The sequence below is a fragment of the Haliotis rufescens genome, unplaced genomic scaffold (genome assembly GCF_023055435.1).
Source record: "Haliotis rufescens isolate VD_foot unplaced genomic scaffold, xgHalRufe1.0.p SCAF_8, whole genome shotgun sequence".
In the NCBI taxonomy this organism is placed as follows: domain Eukaryota; kingdom Metazoa; phylum Mollusca; class Gastropoda; order Lepetellida; family Haliotidae; genus Haliotis; species Haliotis rufescens.
The window spans coordinates 19732869-19749477 of record NW_025964372.1 but is presented as its reverse complement, the minus strand read 5'-3'; the positions used below and the strand labels follow the sequence as shown (position 1 = coordinate 19749477).

At 39.1% G+C, this 16609-nt stretch overlaps 1 protein-coding gene across 1 annotated transcript in view; it reads left to right on the top strand.

Annotated features, from left to right (window-relative positions):
• Nucleotides 1-1667: 1667 nt before the first annotated feature.
• Nucleotides 1668-16609, top strand: part of LOC125376812 — a 28068-nt gene continuing 13126 nt past the window's right edge. Inside the window, exons 1-2 of the mRNA XM_048388831.1 lie at nucleotides 1668-1733; nucleotides 4979-5061. Coding sequence (XP_048244788.1) covers nucleotides 4995-5061 — 67 coding nt within the window. The 5' untranslated portion in view covers nucleotides 1668-1733; nucleotides 4979-4994. The remainder of the gene's footprint in view (nucleotides 1734-4978; nucleotides 5062-16609) is intronic.

Genomic DNA, 16609 nt, shown 5'->3' with positions numbered 1-16609 from the left:
TTATAAAGCGACGTTCATCATTTGTAACAACTGCGGGGTACTGCAGACTCCTTACTTGTCTTGACTTGTACCATCATATATGCCTGTGTTTGTTCAGGTGAAAAATTGATTTCCCTTTGCATGTGTTTATGACAAGTGCCACCGGTGGGTCCTGGCATCATCACCATTTGATATCAGGACCAAAAACTATACACGTTTCAGATAAAAACGACACAACTATTTCCATAGTCATAAGCAGGTGTTCGCGAAAAGTTAAATGCAAAGACCTGTCAATTGATCACCTGATAGAAACAAGGGAACGTATGATACAAGTCAAAATAGGGAATTGCTTTGAACATTATTTTTGAGGCATCCACAAAAAAGACAGGCGAACGCCAACGGATATGTAATTCGGCTCAGACGAAACGTGGTAGCTATGTGCAGTGTGTGAAAAGGAAAGCTTTCAAATCTCAAAAAGCACTGTCAATGAAAACATCCGGTCCAGTTGTACATCAACCAGAAAGGATTGCAGTAGACATTACAAGCCCGCTGCCAGATACAGAAAGTAGGTAACCGTTTTATTGTGGTGGTTATGGACTATTTTACAAAGCATGTGGAATGCTATCCTACACCAGATCAGAGAGCACACACTGTCCAAAAACATCTTGTGTACGGTTTTGCTAGTTGGTATGGAGTTAAAAAAAATCTGCATTCTAACCAAGGGAGAAACTTTGAATCACTAGTATTCAAATCTATGTGTGGGGAACTTGGTATCACAAAAAACGTACTAGTCCATATCACCCGAACTCTCAAGGAATGGGGGAGCCCTTTATGAGCACTATTGGAGATATGTTGAGCAAGTATATTGCTAAAAATTACTGTGACTGAGATGAACATCTGTCTCTGGTGACAAAGGCTTATAACTTCAGTGTACACAGTTCTTCCAATAGTACTCCAAACTACCATGTGCTTGGAAGAGTAATTAATCTACCAATAGATATCATGTATGGACCAACAGGGGAACAGACAAATATGGAAGAAAAGGGGAAATTTGTGGACGAAATGGAGTCACGGATTACCAAGGCTGATGAAATAGTGAAGGAAGATCATCCCAGCATCATTGGTATTATGATAGCAAAGTTGATGCTAAACCATTTCAAGCGGGGGATTTTTTAAATACTTTTTTTGTTCTACTGTACCAACAGGAGAATGCCATAAATTGTTTCTGCATTTGGATGGACCCTATTAAATACTTTCAAGTGAGTGATGGTTATGGTTTTACACCAGAAATAGGCTTCACACATTGTATCCATGTCGGGAATCGAAACCGGGTCTTCAGCGTGACGAGCAAACGCTTTAACCAGTAGGCTACCCGACCACCCCCAAATACTTTCAAACCTTTTTGTTGTGAACTATAGAATTTTAACCATAAGAAGATTGTAGTCCATAGTAATAGACTCAAATTGAGCAATAATGTGCAACCCTGTGCCTCAGACACTCCTCAACAAATTAAAGACGAGAATTGTTCATTCAAGTGAAAAACAGTACCGGGTAGTAATGGATTTTGTCTTTCTCAACGGTGAAATGAGTAACATTCCTTTACAGAAATTGACTTCTCTGTGCCTGTGTTACCCAGCACCCAGGATGTTAAGCGTTAGGTCTTAAATATATAAAGAGATCTCGCGAGACTCCATTCAAGATAACGGCGCCCAGCGAGTGATCGCGTTAGATGTCGCCAGTATAACTTGTAACTGGTAAGTAATGTTCAATGTGATAGTATATATGACGTAAGGTAGGTAAGTTGCTGTGTTTGGTGGGGTGCGGTGGGGTGGGGTGATTGAGGGGCGGTTAAACGTTAGTCTGGTTGACAGTGCTGATGTGTGCACACATGTTATCGAATATACAACCGAATAAACAACCTTGACTCAAGACATTGTTGTGTTATCACTGGGCCGTATTACGATCTAACAAAGTTGGCAACGCGGAAGTATCAGTTACAAAATAAAGTAGGTCATTCCGCCTTAACGTGACAGTCCCTGGTGTGTTGTTTGTTTGACATGCCCTTTCTGCTTGAGAAATCAGGACTACCCTTAATCTTCTTCAAGGTGTACACCTACATGTAGGAATCTACGTTTGACACATTCACAGTCACACGTTGAACATTGGAGTTCAAAAAAGTGTTTCAGATGAAAGAACGTTTATGATATAGCCTTCATACAATCATATGTACTTAACATAATTTAGTATCATAAGCAGCATATAGATGTCATATTTTTTAATTATCCTGACAGACAATATGCACTTATGGTATGGTGATATAAAGTCAAACCAATTGGGTGACAACAACAGAAGCCATGTTTGGCTTATTCATCGCACCAGCCGGTTCATTGAACAAATATTTGGGAAGCAAATTATATTTGATCTTTTTCTTGTTATAAAATGGCACAAACTATGTATTTTTACCGAAAAAAGACAAAAAAAAGTATTCGAATACTTAAAATGGAGGTATAGATCCATATCTGACACAAAAACAAGTATTGTTGATAAATAGTGTTCTTTCATTACATACATCTAAGAACAAAGAACTAAAGTTTTAAATACACTGGTCATGGTTCTAGTGATTTTAGTGGGTACTACTTATATTTAAATGGCTAAAAGAAGAAAAAAACATTCGTTCTTAGATGGTTTATTAATTAATCGTAAGTGTGAATTGCACTGTGGGCCTCATGACATTCGTACGAATATAGTGCCTGTCTGTTTGCTATGAATATACATTAATATAAAGGGAATGAAATGAACCTTTAGCTCACCAACTTCTACTACTCTACAGTGTGATTGTAGTGAACGTGAATTTTGGGCCACAAACATGTGCTCACTAACTTGATAGGGCTACAGTTAAAATTACCTAATCTGTAATCTAAGGTATCAGTCTCACTTAAAATGTGCAGCAAGTGTAAGTGTATTTTAGATTATCAACCAAAGAGCATTAAATGCTACGGCTGATTGATATAAACTAGTTATTAGGACAACAATGACGCTGTGCCCAAATCTGATACCTATACTGCCCCGAAGCCCCACGGAAAAACGTCGAAAATAATCATTGCTTCGTTATAATTAATTGTTAACAATGAATTATGAATCCACGTTTTGTGTCTTATGTAAGATATTTGTATGGAACCTATTTTGATAAGAGGGAAAAGAAGTTGATCGAGGTTGTATATAAAAAGGATTTTGACGCCTTCTTTTGTATTCATGTACAACACGTCTGTTAAAATAATATGTATATTCGTCTATATACAGGAGTTCTCTTTTACGATTCGTTGTCTGAAGTGACAAGATCAAAGTGGGAGCTTGCGGTAAGTACATTTTTTTTGTCCAAGAAGATAGCTTCAAAAAGCACTATGTACTATGGGGAGCAGCGTAAAATAAATTCTCAAAAGTTTGCGGCCTGTTTTTCTTTCAAACTCTTTCTCTTGCATGTTTTATTTCCCGAAAGATGAGAATACTAGTACTTCTCCTGCCTTTTGATTTCAAATAAGTTAGATCAACAGTTACACATGTAGCTGTATGCTGTCTAGCATTGTCGTGCTGAAGGATAACTTGGTGGAAACAACATGCGGCTGAAGTGTTTCATCACAATAGCGTTTGGTCGTTCAGTTGCCTGGCACTAGGTATATTCTACCAGTGAGAGAGAAATTCGCCTACATTATTTTGCTGCCAAAGCCAAATCTGTCGATCTGCAGATGTTGGTGCATCCTGGCTTACCCATATTCTTAGTACGGCATAAATCACTTAACCAAACGTCGCTGAACAATGTTTCATCGCTGTTTGGGGCAGATACTGCTTGCGGCTCAGTTGACGTCAAAACAACACCTTTGTCTGACAGGCCGTCGAGCTCTGCGTTACGAAGGCGTTTCGACGCTGTCTGGTCAGATATCTTTCGCAATTTGAGAATTGCAAATAACGTAGCCGTATGAAGCGGACCTTGGAAGCCATTGTAACACGGGGACGGCTCGACCTGGGTCAGTTAATTGACGTGCCATGCTTTTCGAATCGATACTAGAGGAATTGTTTGTGTCTTGGCACACATTTCAATATCCTGGCTACAACTGACTGCAAGTCTTCTGTTTCCAATCGACCTACGAGGTTGTTCCGTTGAGCATCAGTGAGACGTCACAGGTAAAACAGATGCTACCAGTCAAAACCACCCCACCATGAACGCGCATTGATCCTATTGTAATGTGGTGTTACCATTCTTGTTGTTGCGCTTTGAACGATTCGAACAATGAAAATTTAATTATTAACTATGTATGTGAAGACAGCAAGGTATGAAATATATCATGTATATTTTTATGGTTCGGGTAATGATGTCGCTCTGCCACTACTTTGGGTCATTTCCATAATATTATGTTCCTTGCATTTGCAATTGGCCAGTCAGCCTCAGTTTCAGTTAAAAGTGTTGTCATGTCCTCACATGGTCATACCGCAATTACACAATATCGGTCTGTTGTCATACCATCATATTGTCATATGAAATTATTACTCTATTGCCGTGCTGTTCTTTTGCCATATCATCGTATCGCGTGACCATATCGCTTTATGGATCTTTTGCTTCATCGTGATAGCATGTCATGTTATCACCATAACATGTCGTTCTATCCCTATGTCGTGTCACGCTATCAACTTGTCGTGTCGTACTATCGCTGCTGTCACACTTCTACGATTCGATTCCTGATCTGGCTTGAACGTTGTTGACTGCGTCGTCAAAGTACTCACTCGCAGGGATGAAATAGAACTTCCTTGTAGCCATCTGACACACATGGACTTTGAAACATTCTTTCTGATATATTCTCACTAACAAAACAAGGATGTAACACCTTGGTGTACATGTATATGTAGGCCTTATCAGTGACGGGATGTTCTCTCCCTCAGATGCGGAATGATTTTCCCACCAGCCATCTCTGTAGACATTTAGGATCTTCATCCTTTGTTTTGATAGGAACCAGGAACAGACTATGGAGAGGATGATTTACAAGCGCTTCAGTTTGGTGGTTCTTTTGACGGTCCTGCAGAGTGGCATGGGTAAGTATCTCTGTTGTGCTTTATTACCCCAGTATCTGCAATATAAAAACATGTATCATCCATTTGATACGGATCCTTTACCAGAGTAAATTTCTTTTTGGAATTTATACATTAACTGTATTATTACAAAGAATGACATGCCCTTTAAGTCAGCTTTTCACTCAGCTTTGGATTTCACACTGTAGGGGATGTCAAGTGAGTGAGTATGGTTTTGCGCTGCTTTTAGCAATATTCCAGCAATATCACGATGGGGGACACCAGAAATAGGCTCCATACATTATACCCATATCGGGAATCGAACCCGGGTCTTTGGCATGACGAGCGAACGCTTTAACCACCCAGCTACCAGACCGCCTCAGGGGATGTCAAGAAACATACGTTGGAGTTACTGTTATTCAATAAAATGGAGATGACCAGATAATTGTCAATGTAGTATTTTAAACACATAACACAATGACTGATTATTTGTGATTAGTATTTGATATACATATTTTGAATCGTAACAAGTTTGCTCTCTATCTTGAAACACATTAGAAGTTTCTAAAAGCCGGATTTTACACCATTGAAACAAACGCAAATATAATAGGAAATGTATGCTGTGACCGGCTTTATGTGGTGTTTTCCGATATGAATTCACTTTGGGCGTTTATTTGATATGGAGCTTCAACTTTGAGACATATGATCACCGTGTATTGTTGTATGCACAAGCACCATTGTCCTGAATGCTCTGACCGGACTTTTAGACATTTCCAAGGTACGAAATAATACCCAAGTAAATACTTGATCATAAAGTATTCGAATGCATACCTTTTAATTGTAATAGGTACTGAGCTTTCCTAGTCCTTTATAAGTGTACTAGGTTTTGAAATATGAACGTTTCCTTAGGTGGGAAAACATTTGTAAATATATAATTTTCAAATCTTTTCACGCCTTAGAAAGTTATGTATCATTCCGGATATCGAGGGTTTGTATTTGAATAGTTAATGCTCATATTATCGGTACTAAAATAAGATGATGATACGTTTCCAACATTTTAAATATTGGGTTAACTATAATTTCACTTATGCTGAAACCTTTGCCAACAAGGTTCATATGCCCCCATTAACCTTTCTGTGAAGGTTCTGGTTAAATAAAACACTATAATGCAAGCTGAGACGCGAGCACCTCGCATATACAAATATACATGCACGTGCACATGCTCGCACACGCGTCTTAGTAAAGCGATATGGTAGCCTTGACACATTCCATAAAATCACGTTCTTATCAAATATCATAAAGACATGTTGATCAGTTTGCATACATATTTAACAATGTTGGGGGAAGCGAATAGGATTCAGGTGTGTGCCATTTCACCAATGAAGAGAACAATCTGCAAAATAACGGGACGGTTAAATGTGAGCCATAATTCTTGGAAACAATAGACGAGAATAGCTAGACGATTGTTGATGCGGCGTTAAACAACAATGACTCAAAAGAAAGAGATATGTTTAATTTTGTAACATCCTAAACAATACAAATAAAAACCATGTTATAATAATAATATTATGTTTTTTGCAGTTTATCTAATATACTACACACAGGAATAAGAGACATGTAATATGATATGAAGTATGTGGGGTTTTCTTATTTGTACCAAATATATTTTATTGTCCAAGAAAACAAAGGGATGGGGCACAAGTGCCATACTTATTGCCACTTCCACGCTATATACAATTAAGGGGGCACGGGTGGCCCAGTCGTCTAAGGCGCCGCGATTCGCTGTGCAGAGTTGCGTCCCTTGGGCACGCCAGAAACCTATGATTGTGGGTTCGAATCCCGGTTCGCCCCAATTATGTGTCTAGGTTTGTCAGCACCATACCCGTGCTCGTGGTTTTCACCGAAGTGGTAAACGTCTGAGACCTGCATCACTTCGGGCTTTCCTCCCACATTAAGCTGACACGCCGTGATAAAACTGGAATACTGTTAAAAGCGGCGTTAAACCCAACTCACTCACTCACTATATACAATTAAACACAATATCTCACATCGGAAATGAACACTTGAAGTCATTGTGGACAGAAATCGTTTGTCTCTTTTCCTCATTTGCTTGTAAATATTGTGTTGGAATAAGGATGAATATTTTCCACTGTCTGGGAAATGTCGCCTGAAGATACTTGGATACTGAAATAGCATATATTGAGTACATGAGGGGACTGCTACGTCATGCATTTCGAGAACTAATATCCTGAGAACTAAATCTAACAATATAGCTTATCTCATTGACAAACAATCTTTGCACTCTGATCATGTAGCCATTGAAGCTGGGTTCCAAGGCAGTGTATTGTGTAGTAATTCAATACTGTGAGTTCAGATTGTTTCATAACCTGAGCCTTATCACCATCTCATTTGTAATCCAATATGATCGCTGTTTTTAAGTAGTAGTTAGCACCTCCTCTCCCCAAAAATCACATACAAACGTCGATCAAATGGATAGCGCATATTTGTGTGCTTAAATCAATTGGACATTGTTTAGCTTCATAAACTGTTCATAAGAAACATGTCAGACAGCTTTGACATCATTGATGACTTAGTCTTATGAGATGATGTAAACATTAGGGGAAATGAGCTCAAGTAAATACAGAAGCAGAGGGTCTAAAATTGCCACAGTGTTAGGCCCGAAAGTCTATTTAGGATTTAAATTGTGATTAAGGAAGTAGAGGGTAGAGAGAGAACAAGATAACAAATCTTAACAAAACCTACCTGCCAAACAGGTGCTAGTTGGTTAGTATCCGTAAGCCTAACAACTGCATGATTCCCAATTAGATTAGAAAGTCACAAACTGTGATGAACGCAGCGCGTGTTCTATGAAGGAAATACAGCCCCTCAGATCTTTGTTTACTGAATACACCTTGACTAATGTTCAGTGATATAACTTATTAATATATTGAAGCTACATGGCCGCCCATACTTTCGAGGAAATGTCCGGGCTACACTTCATGGTTGCGAGCTCAACAAATATGTATGAATGTATATGATGACTCATCTTGATGTACTTTAACAATGCAAAGAAGATGTACAGATGCCTCCACAACATTTTTCACACATGAATGAGTTCAACCTTAGCAGTCAACTAGTACAGGTAAACATGGCTATTAATGCTCATGTGTGTCAGGTTGCCCTAACCTCGCCGTCACATCTGTACACAAAACAAGTGCATAGTCTAAACTAGGGTACATATGCATTTCTTTAGCCGTTTCAATAATGCAGTGTGCTGTCACAAGCATTCTGTGTAGGTCTGTACAGCACAATGTATTTTATTAGTAAATGGTCGATCCTTCATAAATCATATTTTTGCCATTCATTTCACACATGCCTCGGTAGAATTGAGGTAGGGGAAGGACTTCTGGTCAATTAACAAGGTATTCAGATATCCAGAAACTCGTTTATCTGGACAACATTTTATAAAAGGCAATTGTCCGGATAAGCGATGTTCGACTGTACAGCGTGTGATACATGACAAAACAGATGTGTTAGGGCCTGATTCGCACTTGCTAAGGGGATACCAGTGGACCCTAATCCAAATAAATTGGTTGCTTATATATATATATATATATATATATATATGTATCCACGTCACACACACACCAAGAATAAGTACACCTATTTGAATATTACTAATATTACATGAATGTCACTGAGCAGTCAGTGCGAGTCTATATCTTTGCGCTTAATCAGCAACAATAAGCCTTTCACGTATATTACAACTTTGTAAGTTAACTTTCCTTTCAAGACCTTTTAGAAAAAGCAATTGTCCGGATAAGCGAGATTAGACTGTATACCGCGTGATACATGACAAAACAGATGTGTTAGGACCTGATTCGCACTTGCTGAAGGGATACCAGTGGACCCTAATCCAAATAAATTGGTTGCTTATATATATATATGCATCCACGTCACACACACCAAGAATAAGTACACCTATTTGAATATTACTAATATTACATGAATGTTTCTGAGCAGTCAGTGAGAGTTTATATCTTTGCGCTTAATCAGCAACACATAGCAACTGGAGTTATGTCCGATGAAATTCTCTGTTTTGACTTGTGCCATACGTTTCCGTGTTTTTCGTGTTTAACAACTAACTTGCCTTTGCATGTGTTTGTTCCACCGGTTGTGCAGGATACTCTCACCTTTTTGCAAACACCTGTTATCCTCATTGTTTGATAGTAGTTTATACACGTAAGTAAGTATGAGTTGTATGTCATCTTAATATATCACTTGTGTAATCCCTATTTTGGGGGTGTACTACAAACATAAATCAAAGTTTCTTTTGAGCTAGCATGAATATCTTAAAATACTTAGCAAATCTATGCTTATCATCTACTCCTACCAAAGGCTCTAATTGTGGCTAATTGTTAAATAATCTTCACGAATACTGTAAATCATGAATCTAATTATTGGACAGAGACAAGAGATCTATTTTAAAAATATTTACGTCATGCGGGCTTCTCAAGTTTGAAAGGATAAAGGAAGAAACATTTCATTTTGTTCCGAGGTAGTTTATAAATTAATTGTAACTGTGAATTGTACGGTAGGCTTGACCGCCTTTCTACGGATAAAATACATGTCTGGCTGATATGAATATGCATCAATATAAAAGGAATTACATCAAACTTTAGCAAACTAACACTTCTCTGCAATGTGATTGTCGTCGTCTATGGGAATTTCTGGTGAACGACCTGTGCTCACTTAATATACGGATATAGTTAAAATTGCAATCGGGATCTACCAATGGTGCTGTGCTATGTTCAAATTTTGGTGTGTATGTGCGCGCGTGTATGTGTGTTTGTGCGTGTGAGTTTACAAGAACCTTGTAGGTTTAAAAAAGGAATACGAGATTGAATAACTCTAAAAAAACACTGGGATATAATAATGATCTGTTGAGTTCATGCTGTGATACAAATCATCTGTGACAACTTACATAAACACCGATAGCACAGATGCTGACATGGAATACTCTTCCTATATTTGGCTAAAATGTTTTTTTCGTCCTTATGACAATATCTGTGATGTATCATATTAATTATCTTTGAAACAACATCTAGTAAAATACCTCTTGTTCCAAATTATTTTAGGATAATGCTTTTGCAGAAGTAGATGCTGCACCATTGCAAGAAAAAACACAAAGACTTGAGTTGGATGTAAGGCCAGAGGTTTATATACAGAAAAGTACAAGGACTGGAGAACACTCCTGGGCTGGGAAACGCTAAACAAGGCTGACTGTCAACCCGAAGGTGCCCGGACAGAACAGCAAATCCATACGGAGCCAAATGATGGGACCCCCCAGGGAAAAGCGCATAGGGGGTCTGCTGTAGGCTCCACAACCACCATTATACAATAGGGCCTAGAGGGTATGCCCCAAAGACCTAAAAACACAAAAATCACTACTCCCAGCCCAAAAGTGTTCCGCCACGAGATGTGTCTATACACATCTCCTCCAATACTTGCAGTGTGATTACTGTTATGGTGTAAGATATTAATTAGCCAAAACATACCTTACTTTTTACTTCAGTATCTGCCATGAAGTGCTGAAAAGCCTCTTGTAAAGTGTTTACAAACAATGCATTTCCCACTTCGGAAAGATGTTATCATTTATAAATATCAAATTACCTGAAGTTATTGATTGTGCATTCAAAGTTAAGAGTCTAATGTTAGTTGAGTACGCCTTAGACTTCCATCGACCCCACAAATCTGCGGCAGTAGTGGCAGCTCCAATGCGGAACGAGTGTGTTTGAACTTACATGGATCGAGTCCCATATATCTGATGCATTTGGAAACCATAGCTGCAAACTGGTATCTTGTTAAAGGTTGACAGTTCCAATGGCAAAACAGAAAAACTGAACCCGCTGGACGAAACGCAAGGTATTGCTTCATTGCTTTTAGTCGGCATATTTCACTTGCTAACTGATCTGCCTTTGACGATCTCACGGTTACTTCTAAAAATGTCCTCTGGACTGTGATATCTGAAATCCTAAGAGGTCGTTCCAAATGAAGATGGTCAGTGTAAACCAATTCGCCAACTCTCCTGAAACCTAAAAAGGCCAGAAAAAATGCTGTTGTAAACAAAATAGCTTCATATAGAGAACTTCAAAGAGCATCAAGAGCTTGAGGCATCTTAATCAATATGGAATACACGATTGGAACCCTGCCGTCCCTATGACCCTTGAGTCGTTTGGAGCATTCCAACATCTTTCAGACAATAAAAATTGCTTGTGGTATCTTAAAATCCTGTGAGTTTATGTTGGTAGCTTACCGCTGATAGGTGCTGACACTGTGTCGAGTGGGCCAAACCTTTTAGGGCCAAAAATGCAATAAATGTTGTAAGTTGTCCTGACGGTGCCGGCCAAAGATAAGGAAAGTTGAAATGTTGTCGAAAGCGTGAAAAACTGGTTACTGCTCCCTGGTAAGCCTTCCTCATATTGTGTGAAATAGCCGCCACTAGTAATCGTTTTACTTCTCTTCCACAATCTTCCAAACTGAGTCTGGTATAAAAGTTGCCGCCAAATCTGCCGGAATTTCTCTAACTGAAAACGTGAAAGTGCATCAGCAAGAACATTCTTTTCCCCTCAATGTACTCGCCTCTAATTGTGATATTCGACTCCAAACAACACTTAGGACAAGGTGCCTAATCAAAGACATAACTGAATCTGATCTTGAGGTCATCTTGTTAATGATCTCGACTACTGCCTGGTGTTCGACCGAGCTTGTATAACTCTGGCAGGAGTGCTGGCTGATGTACATCTGCAGGCTGGATGGGCATCGCTTCCACACGCGGAACAGCTATGTCGGTACTTGCACTTTTGTCTAAAGCCCTTGCTCTGATTGAAGTTGTTACATGTGTTCCTTGCCGGTCGTTGTAATTTGCCCTGAAATGTGCTGACGTGTCGTTTTTGAAATCCAGAAAACTCAGAACTGACCTGTTGATGGTAAGGTGTCTGTACAAACAACATCCACAAATCCACATTCAATTTTCCCCAGGGTAGAGACAGGTCACGAGCCTGGCGAAGACGATATTGTTCATCATAGGTTCTCCATCCAAATCCAGTATGACGAGACGCTGCTAAACGGACAGTATTCATGTGCTTCAGTAAACCTTGAACCATGTCCATCCTGTGCTAGACATAAATACTCATGTAAGTTGTGAAAGCCGTTGTCCAATCAAAAATGTTCTCAATTCTCCTGCCTTAAAACTTGGGCCTCAACTCCAGCTGTCCATCTGTACTGATGAATACTGCCGAAGTTGGCATACAATCCATCAAATCTCTGTCTTGTTTAAGCAATAGTGCGAAATAAATGTACTCACCATTCCATATTTTGTTTTTAATATTGACAGCGACATTACAATCCAGGTTATCATCCACACTTTGTGTTGTTGTAGGTGGTGGCATATTTAACATATCAACGTTTTGAAACATGGGAATGCCTTGTGAATTATGAAGAGCAATTGGGTTACTAACCATGCTAGGAGCATTGTTACGATACTTGGATTGAGGCATGATTTGGGTTACTAACCATGCTAGGAGTATTGTTACGATACTTGGATTGAGGGGCATGATTTGAAATTCCGGGAGGATACATTTGTGAGTTAACTGATGGGGTATATGCATTGTTAGGATAAAAAACAATTTGCACCGACTCACCTCCGGAAGGAGTAGTGGTAACAGGCGCTATCTCGTCGATAGCCTCTGGGACCACGTGGTCTCTATGAAAAGCACTCTCAGACGTCGCATCGTTTGGAGCAACTTTCTGCGACCCTCGACGCCACTGAGCAGACCTTCTTGCTTGCGACGACTACCTGCTTGGTGCACTACCCCTCCGCCTGCTTCTCCGACGACCCGACATCTCTCTTCCCAACAACATTGACAAAATTACGTGTGGAAATAAAAATGCGTGTTACTTGTGTGGTTGTGTGAATGAAAAAAAGAATGAAGCAACTAAATTCAGCTGCGACATGGATTACTTCACTTTGTTTAGTGCATGTGAAGAACAGAGACTGAATAATACACTAATAAGGTGCCTTGCACTATTAAACCAGGAAGAGTAGCGTCCCTTTGACCGTGGAACACAAAAGCAGGGGAAGAAAGCCCCTTGAATTAGAATAATGTAAGATTGCCAAAATAATGCGTTATATTAATTGGTAATAAACTTAATTATTTTACCCTTCACAGCGCCTGACTGATTATTTAAATTTCAGTGTCCTACATTCATAAATACAACATAGACTTAAAATCTAGATAATATCTGTGGTATTATTTCAAATTGCTTCAGTTTAACTTTATGCACACATATAATTTGACGATTTTTCATAAGTTGACATGTGTCATGGTGACATGCAGTTCATACCGAAATAATCTTCCAGATATGGTTTTGTTTCTTAAATGCGTGTTACACGAATATGTAGTGGTAGAAACATCTGCACACAAGTTGCACGTCAAGGTCTTTAAAGGGACAGCGGGTGTTATTCTTTAACCAAGGACTGTCTCCTTTTGTATGTTCTTCATTTTTAATACATGAGATCTATCTATTGTGGCCCCATTACCCGAAGCTTGTAAATTATAGTGACAAAGTCGTCCTACTTCATAGGACAAACATATTTAAACAGAATGTTAACAGCAAAATGAGATAAAATGGCGCTGCAATCATGCCAGACTGATCATGAGGTCAGTAGGTCCACAGCAAGGCTATTCCTTCCACCACATGTCTCTCATTGCCTTGACGGTTACATAACTTCCTGACCTCTATGTGTTGATGTTTGTCTCTGAGCGGGACAGAGGCTTCTGTTACCATTTGGCCACAATCAGTGAAACATAGTCATTAGTACAACGACAAACAAAGGATCAGAAAGCTTTTATTATGTCAGCCATATGTTTCATCAGTTTTCCCCACAACTTGGAGTACATAACACAACCCTGATAAACCAATTTTTTTAACAGTAACCGTCTAGTGGAACCAGAATGTGTCTACAGACTTGGGAGACAGAAGTGAACGTTCGCGTTTGGGGCCGTGATAATGTTCCTTCAATTTGAATTGACAATGTGAAAACAAAAACTGTTTGAGCATATACACGTTTATTGATACCAAGAATGTGCCTGCCTACTTGACATAAATGACGACATGAACATGACATAAAACACATAACGAGTATCCATGGCCATTGGGACTTTTGAATACCTGTCTGTAATAACCTATTCAGTCTGTCCTATTTATTGATAATGACGAATTTCACATCAACAATATGTTGAATTGGTATAAAAATCCTTAATATATTATATTGGTACTGTCAGACCCAAATTGTTACAAGACTGAGATTGTGTATTGAACTCCTGTAAACACTAATTACTTGAACGGGAAACATGATCGAATTATCTTTAGAGCAAATGCGCGAATGCATCTTGGTTTTCTAATACCTTAACAGACTAAACCGAAATCTCAGGCACAGAGATGATCTGATCGCAATATCCCTACAATAACTATGATGTGTTGATCAGGGAGACTCCATATAGGCCTTTTAGACCATAAAGGACCGACAATTTCATAGTGTGTGTGTGTGTGTGTGTGTGTGTGTGTGTGTGTGTGTGTGTGTGTGTGTGTGTGTGTGTGTGTGTGTGTGTGTGTGTGTGTGTGTGTGTGTGTGTGTGTGTGTGTGTGTGTGTGTGTGTGTTTCTTTTTTCATATATACTATCAGATTAGACGTATCCTTGCAGATATAAGTCAACCATTACCCCAGGGTGGAATCCATCAAATAATCAATACAATCAGCGGCATATGAACATATGTGTGGTGAATTCGTTATTTCAACACATATAGATTGGCGTCTGCATGGAGTCAATCATGGTCTAGGTATCCCATACAGTGGCACACGCTCTGTTCAAGAAGTCAGCAATAGTTTATTGAAAAGTGGTTGGCTTCGATAGGACATTGCTCTCTCGAGTAACGAGTGGAGAGATGATCCTATGAGCTTTGAGGGTGGAGTTGTATTCGCTGTTCAACAGGTTGAGCAACCACAAGATGCTGAAAATGCTTGGAATTCATTTTAAATAAATCAGAAGTTATTACTCACCCCGGTATTGAAAGACTTAATGACTCAGTCAGAACTTATGTGTGGGCTGTTGTTGGGGCTCAGGCGCAAACACGTACAAACATCATTGGTGGATTCGCAGTATTTATGGCACAAACGCAGTTGGCTGAAATGTAGAGGATGCTATTTCGTCACCTGTTGATCCACCTTCGGCCAACAACCCATATCAAGATGCCCTACAGTATGCTGGTGATAATGTAGACTATGTTTTGGGGACAGATCTGTAGTTGACACCGAGTAACATGGAACCTAAGATTGTTCAAGTGGTAGGTTATAATAATAAAATTGTAATTACTACTGATAAACAAACACTAGGTATCAGTTTAGATATTAACACTGTCTTAAAAACTCACCCAAGCACGGGTGAGACAGGAATAGTCAAACCACAGCCATCTGTTCTAATTCAGCCAAACACAGAAGTAACATCTCAACCACGTTCAATAATTGAACAAACACCACATATTGTTACTCAAAATCAACAACATATCGATCAGAAAACAACACTTGGAGTGGGTGGAATTGCGGCAGGTTTATTCATTTATTCATGGTTTGGATAAATAGTTTTCACTGAGCTAAGTAGCAGTCTCAGCAATTAAATTCTAGAGCCAGGATACAATACTTCTTAATATACCATGAAGTGCAGAGGCAGCTTTCCCTGCAAGATTACCAAGAGCTTCTCCTAATGACTTTAAATTATATTTATCCACTCTTTTACACCATCCTTATCATTATTAAAAAGTACCAACAACAAATGAATAATAATTATATGTCCAGAGGAAAGGGAAAAGTGTAAAATCGAAAAATATAGAAATATATTTTCTCATGACATGAAAGAATAGTGTAAATATGTGGCCATGCTGCGTTCAAGACACAGTTCTTCTACAAATTATAAACTTATAGGGAACGGTTTAGTAGCACTGTTTGTACTCGTCATAACTAATGTCGGTTTAATAATGCTAGCCCACTGAGGTACCATGCCGACAACAAGTACAATCTTTCAAAGTCTTTTAGTAAGAAGTGTTCCCGTTCTGCTCTCCAGATTCGGTCCTGTATTATACGAAATTTCAAGGGCAGATTTAGCATTGCCAAAAGTGTTTTACACCATTATCAGATTAGATGCTATCGCATATGATTATAACAATAGTAATAGTTTTTGTCTTTGTCTTCCTCCTTGTAAATGAAAATGATTTTATTACATATATTATCCTTCCAAGGGTTTGTATATATTAAGTTAATAATAGCAGTGAAAGGTTCCCTGTATCAATATTCTCAGTTATTGCGTTCCACATGTTCATGTACACGCGGGGCCGGTCGTGTAGCCTAGTGGTTAAAGCTTTCGCTCGTCACGACGAAGACCCGGGTTCGATTCCCGACATGGGTACAATGTGTGAAGCCCATTTCTGGTGTCCCCCGCCGTGATATTACTGGAAT